Below are 6,439 nucleotides of genomic sequence, written 5' to 3'. Positions count from 1 at the left end.
ACAATATACACTATACAATATAAAATAAAATAAGCATTTAACAAGACATTATAAACACAAAAATAAATAAAATACTGTGACTGAAGTACATTAAGGCAGTGATTGGTTTCTCAAAAATGAGTTTCCCCCAGTAACAGCTGCATTTGATCAGTTCCTGCTGAACTGGAAAACTGTGGCATGAGGTTTGAGAGTTTGTAAAGTATTTCTATCTCACCTCTGTAAATTTCTCACAGTGAAGGAAAAAATGTGTCTCTGTCTCATGACGTTTGTTTTTTGATGGTTGACTGTCAGGGACCAGGTCTGACAGTAACTCTCCAGTAATGCCAGGCTCTGTTACAGCCCCTCTTTAGTGGGCGACAGGAGAACCAGGTCATCTGCATAGAGGTGACACTTTATCTCGATATCATGTGGAGTGAGACCTTGAACGGGAGATTGTTCAATAATTTGTGCCAACTGATTGATATATATATGTTGAATGGGTGGGACTTAAACTGCATCCCTGTCTCACTCCTCGCCGCTGAAGGAAAAATTTGTTTTTTTTGTTGCCAATTTTAACAGCACATTGACTGGCTGTGTACATTGATTTGATCACATCATAAGCTTTTCCCCCTACACCGCTGTCAATTTTAGTTTAAAGTTTAAAACTAAAACTTTAATTCAAGTTTAAAATATAATCCTTCATGCCAAATTGAATCAAACGCTTTCTTAAAATCTACAGATCTAAGATTTGGATTTTATTTTGATGTACATATTTATCAGTTAGGATCTGTAGGTTGAAAATGTAATCAGATGTGCAACAATTTGGGAGAAATCCAATTTGACATTTACTCAAGGCATTGTGCTTCATAAGGAAGTCTAAAAGTGTGGTGTTTAAAATACTGCAGAAAACTTTCCCCAGTTTACTGTTCACACAGATGCCTCGGTAGTTGTTAGGGTCTAATTTATCACCGCTCTTATAAACAGGGTTGGGGAGTAACGGAATACATGTAACGGGATTACGTATATAAAATACAAAATATAAGTAACTGTATTCCACTACAGTTACAATTTAAATCATTGGTAATTAGAATACAGTTACATTCAAAAAGTATTTTGATTACTGAAGAGATTACTTTGCATTTTATTGTAATTTGTTTCATTTAATATTTAGTCCTTTCAGATGGAAAACATTTATACATATAAATGATGCGATCCAAAGTGCATTTGAACAGCGGTGAAACACTTTCTTAAGATGTTTCATTCATACGAGCAGACAGAGAAGTAAGTTTGAAGTAAGTTTGGAGCAGAAGAAATAGAAATAAACCTTGTGTAAATTGTCAGCTTTACGCTAAGATAAAATGCAATTTCTATCCATTTTACATGCACATGTTACAAGGCACGATCACATTTTTATATCAAGAAAATTCACGTTGGATCATAATTTCTTTTTTCTAGTAAGACCTTTGATATTATGGCAAAAATTATATTCTTGATAATAATTTTTGTATTGTTTTCCTGTAAAAATATCTAAAAATCCTTAAAATAAGATCAATTTGATTTAACTTGTTTTAGAAACACTGCATGAGATATTTATGTTTTTCAGTGAATGTATTTTTAACGTGTATTTTGTCTTACTGTACTGGCAGAGTTTTTATAGTCAAAACAAGTGAAAAAATCTACCAGTGCTGAAGAAGTAATCCAAAGTATTTAGAATACGTTACTGACCTTGAGTAATCTAACGGAATACGTTACAAATTACATTTTACAGCATGTATTCTGTAATCTGTAGTGGAATACATTTCAAAAGTAACCCTCTGTTACACCCTTGGAACGAGTCACTTTTCCTGAACGTCACCAGAGGGCTCCTTCACCCGAATTCTAAAACTGTCACACCTGTTTCTCCTTAGTTTAATCACCTGTGGACTATTTAAGTACTGAATCCTATAGGATCAGTGTGAAGTATTGTTCTGCACAACAAGCTTTCTGAGCGTTTATTATATCATCTGTGTTTTGGGTTCTGTTTATTCGGCCTTGCGATTGGATTTGATGTATTGATTGGACTGATCTCTCTGTGCTGTGATCTCTCGCCTGTCTTCCGTTATTGGATTATTTACCCCTTTGGGCTGATTTCCCTGTGTACCGACCTCTGCATGTTTCTACTGTTTTGGATTATTACTCCGGACTGTTATTAATTTAAAAAAAAAAAAAAAAAAAAAATATATATATATATTCCCTCTGTTTACAATAAATCTGCACATGGATCCTAATACCACTTCTGCTCCATTACACCCTCCCAACCCTGCTTATAATTGGGGCTGATGAGTCCTTGATTCCAGATCTCAGGGAAATAACCCACACTCAGCACAAAATTAAACCGTTTTAGAGTAGCTGGTTTGAAGTTGTGGTCCATGTGTTTCAGTATTTCATTGAGAATGCTGTCTACACCACATACTTTTTTGGACTCTAGGACACCAATTTTTAATTCCAATTTTTTCATTATGATTTGAAAATCTAATGGGCTTTGGTATTCCTTAATGTATTTTTTCCAACTGTAATTTTTTTTTTTTTGTCACTTTTTGATCATGATTTTGGGTAGTGCTATATAGATCTTGGAAATGACTTTTCCACAGCTCTTCATCTTGTATTGCCAATTCTTCATTTGATTTATATAGTGCTTTCTATTTATCCCAGAATTTGTTTGTTTACAAATTCTCTAATTTCTTGAAGCTGGCTCTGTAAAAACTGTTTTTTCTTCTTCTGAGTGTGGATTGATATTGTTTGTGCCTCACAGTAACGGAGGCGTAGGCCTTGGTTGTCTGTGTTTTTGGTTGGATAATTTTTGGTGGTTTGTCCTCAGAGTCTTACAGTCTGAATCAAACCATTTGTCTGTTTAATTTCTTTTTCTTAGGTTTGATTAGAGCCAAATTGCTCTTGTGCTATTTTGCAGAAAATGGTATTTAGATCTTTTACTGCCTGATTTACACCATCTTCATTTTTAGTCAGTATTTGGAAAAAGTATGAGAGATTGTATTTCTGTAAGTGTAATTGCATTTGTGTAGTCATCTATACGGTTATCTGTCCATTTAAATGATAGTATTCTGCACATTGTGTGAGGTGTTCTGATTGTTGTTTTGGTTGTTGATTCATACTGTTTGACAAAGTAATTTGGCTGTGATCTCAGAAAGCTGTTAAGGGTTTGACTGTGAATTCTCTCAAAGAAGAAAGGTCCAAATCTGTTATTGCATAGTCTACCGTGCTGCTACCAATTCTCTTTCTCTCTCTCTCTCTCTCTCTCTCAACGTTATCAGCCCTCAACATCCATGTTAATCTTGACAAAACAAAAGCGCTTGTAAAGATGCGGTAGGGTATGCATGAATAAGACGTTTGATATTTCAATTTATTTAGCGTTAATCAGTAGGCCTACGTCATTTATTGTCCATTCTTTCATTTCTCTGGAACACTTACAACAGCTACAAGCCACATTTCTCAAAACAAAACACTTCTCACTCAGTTTTGGTTTGTGTTCAGGTTATAGTTTTGAGTAATGTGTCTGAGGATTTCTTTTTTTTTTTTTTTTTAAGGTTTCTAAGGTCTTGGGAACTATTGTAGTTTAGCAAATGTGTCTTTTCTCTTGGGGAAAAGAATAAATGCTGTAAATTTGCATGTAAATAAATACAATATCAAACAATTCCTAAATGTATCCTTAATGTTTTAGTAATGTCTTTTTAGATTTTACGCTGCCAGCGGCTTGAATCAGATGCTGTGATTTTAATGTGAATTTTAATAGAGGTCTTGCTGTGGACAGTAAACTGAGTTCAATGAAACATGTAAAACACATAAGCAGAAAACAAAATATTCCCAGGTATACTGCTTTGTAAAATAAAGCGTGTTAGGAAAATAAAATCACTTTTATTCTAACCCAGTGTTAATGAATATTTGTTTATATTAGTACATTGGTAGTTCATGACAAGCAGAGGGCAAATGATGGGTTCTTTTTATTCTGTTTTTATTAAATCAATAGATGAAAACTTTTCTGGATAAATTTTGTTATACAAAAATATTAAACTCTAGCTACTAATCTGAAAAATAAATATGTCAAAAGAACACAATACATATACAGTACATAAGCGCATCATAATACCTACGAAATATCTTATAAGAATCTAGAAGCTCTGTTTTTATGGGGGACACAATCCCATGAAAAGCTATCATAGAACCTCATGTGATATCCATTCTGACATCCACAAACAGTGTTATTTTGGTATGTACACGGTGAAATCACCACTGCATGCTCTGTCAGAGATAGATTGAAAGGATGAGAGAAAAGGTAGAGTAAGTACCTAAACAATACCAACACATCTATATATTCATTAGATATTCATTTATGACTTTATTAGAAAAGTAATAAAAAGAGAAGATAATTAAAAACTATATATGCTTACTGCGCTTGTTGCATTTCTGGCACCTGAAGCAGTTTGGGAAATAATTCATCTTGTCTTGGTAGGTCCCTTCTGTACATATCTCACATGTAGATGTCATGCCACTGGAGCATTTCTTTATCAACTTATGCCCTAAAAAAGAAGAATAGAGAGAGCAGTCTATGACAGTTGAACCAAACAGCAGAAATATTTGCTTTTTTTCTTTCTTGTTCAGAACATTCCCTAAAAAGTGGTAACTTGCAATTGTTACCTTGAGGACATATTTTCACTTTCAATTTGTAAACTTTAAAAATTCATTTTTTTGGTGTAACCTAATGTATGTAGGTTAATTTAGACATGTTAATTAATATTTTAGACTTTATAAAACCAATCAATATAATAAAACTAGCCAGTTTAGATGTTACCTCATGGAGCACATGTTTTTAGGTTACCTGACAATTACAGTGTAATTGAATGAATAAATGTGGCTCGAAAAACAAATTGTTACATTTGACAGTATATTTATACAAGATAATGCTGAATTCATTGTACTGTACCTACAGCACATTTATCACAGCAGACTCCGTCATGCCGGTATTCAGTTTTTGAGCAATCCTTTTTGTTTCTTGCACTTCTCTGACCCACTGAATCTCCAACAATCTGTGGTGAAAGTTCAGTAGTTGAGACAAAAAAAAAATTTGTGAAATTTGTGAATGCAAAATAACTGCTCATTATTCAGACTGACCACCAATAGTATCAAAATGCAAAGAGGAAGTTCTCTCAAATGTTTTCCTTGCTTATCTGCCATGGACGTTATATGGAATGCAATTATTCCTTGGGGGAAAAAAAAGAAAGGTAGGTGTATTTAGTTATAAGGTATATGCGAAAGCAGTGATAAAATATTCAATATTTATATTCTGTATGTGTGAAGTACAACATTTTATAGTATCTTCCAATGAAGTAATTAAATAACAAGCCACAAAATATCATGCATCAAAGATAATTATACATCTTTCTTGCCTTCATCTCCTTTTAACAGGCTTATACTGTTAAATTCTTTAAACATACTGTTAAAGAGAACAATACAACAAACCTTTGCTCTGTTTTGGAGAATAAAATTGCAAAGCATCACGCTACAGAACATACAAAGTGTTAACTATTTAAAATTTTTGTTACTGACAGAAATAAACTAATTTCTTGACTACAAGTTCTCATAGTGTATAAAAATGTATGACTTTACCTCAATCCACAAGGATCTAATGTTGACCTTGAAGCTCCTGTGGTAGTGTCCAAACAAGTAGTGAGATTATCTGAAGTGCTTACAGGAGGTTTTATAACACTGAAGATGAAATTTGTCATAATTTTCAATATGTGTGTTTTCCCACATAATAATTACTAGAACAAGTTTCACAATGATTAAACAGGTCCGGTCAGATTAGTCATCACTAGGGATTAACAGAACCGGAAAACCCCCTTTACTGAAAAAGGAAGTGATTTGCCAATTATTTGATCACAAATCCCTTCAAGTTTAGATGATCTGAAATACATAGAGTATAAAGGAATACAAAACAATTGAGATTTACACACTTCAATTTCATAACAAAACTGAATTGTGCAATTTTTAACTAAATTAAATTTAAACAAAGTTTTTAATTTTAATTTTGTTAAAGATTACTCAATTCAAATTGATGGAAATTTGTTATGAAATAAATTAATCTTAAAATATTTTTTTCTGATTGTACTACTATTGTCAGAGAGAGTGTGAGACAAAGGGACCCAAAGCATAAGAACAGTTCAAAGGATTTATTAACAAAAAATGTCAATTTACTGAGGTGTTGAAGGTGATCCCAGCACCGGCTGCAGTAGCATGAGGTGAAGTTCGAGTCACCGTGCGCGTCGTGGCCATGCAATGGGCAAAGGAAGAGTGTTCGTAGACAGGTGGATGCATTGTGGAAGTCAGGAGCAGATCCGTAGGAAGTTTCCATTGAAGCGTGGTGAGGTGCAGAGAACAAAGCTCAGGCGAAAGAGGGCAGTCGTATTCC

At 33.7% G+C, this 6,439-nt stretch overlaps 1 protein-coding gene across 4 annotated transcripts; it reads right to left on the bottom strand.

Moving 5' to 3' along the window:
• Positions 1–3,984: 3,984 nt before the first annotated feature.
• On the bottom strand, positions 3,985–5,699 carry LOC127454586 (tumor necrosis factor receptor superfamily member 1A-like). 4 transcript variants are annotated; one of them, XR_007899571.1, is made up of 5 exons: positions 5,638–5,699; positions 5,143–5,231; positions 4,959–5,057; positions 4,422–4,550; positions 3,985–4,272 (listed from the first exon to the last, which is right to left on the bottom strand). XR_007899571.1 is itself a non-coding variant. In XM_051721896.1 (5 exons), the coding sequence occupies exons 2-5, from the start codon at positions 5,203–5,205 to the stop codon at positions 4,133–4,135; spliced, it is 435 nt and encodes a 144-aa protein (XP_051577856.1). In that variant the 5' UTR covers positions 5,206–5,231; positions 5,638–5,699; the 3' UTR covers positions 3,985–4,132. The 4 variants fall into 4 exon arrangements, 1 of the variants encoding a protein (XP_051577856.1); XM_051721896.1 differs by having other exon boundaries at positions 4,955–5,057; XR_007899570.1 differs by having other exon boundaries at positions 4,959–5,231.
• Positions 5,700–6,439: the final 740 nt, after the last annotated feature.

This window comes from Myxocyprinus asiaticus, chromosome 16, assembly GCF_019703515.2.
Source record: "Myxocyprinus asiaticus isolate MX2 ecotype Aquarium Trade chromosome 16, UBuf_Myxa_2, whole genome shotgun sequence".
NCBI lineage: Eukaryota > Metazoa > Chordata > Actinopteri > Cypriniformes > Catostomidae > Myxocyprinus > Myxocyprinus asiaticus.
The sequence above is the reverse complement of the archived record's forward strand: the minus strand, read 5'-3'. Positions and strand labels throughout refer to the sequence as shown.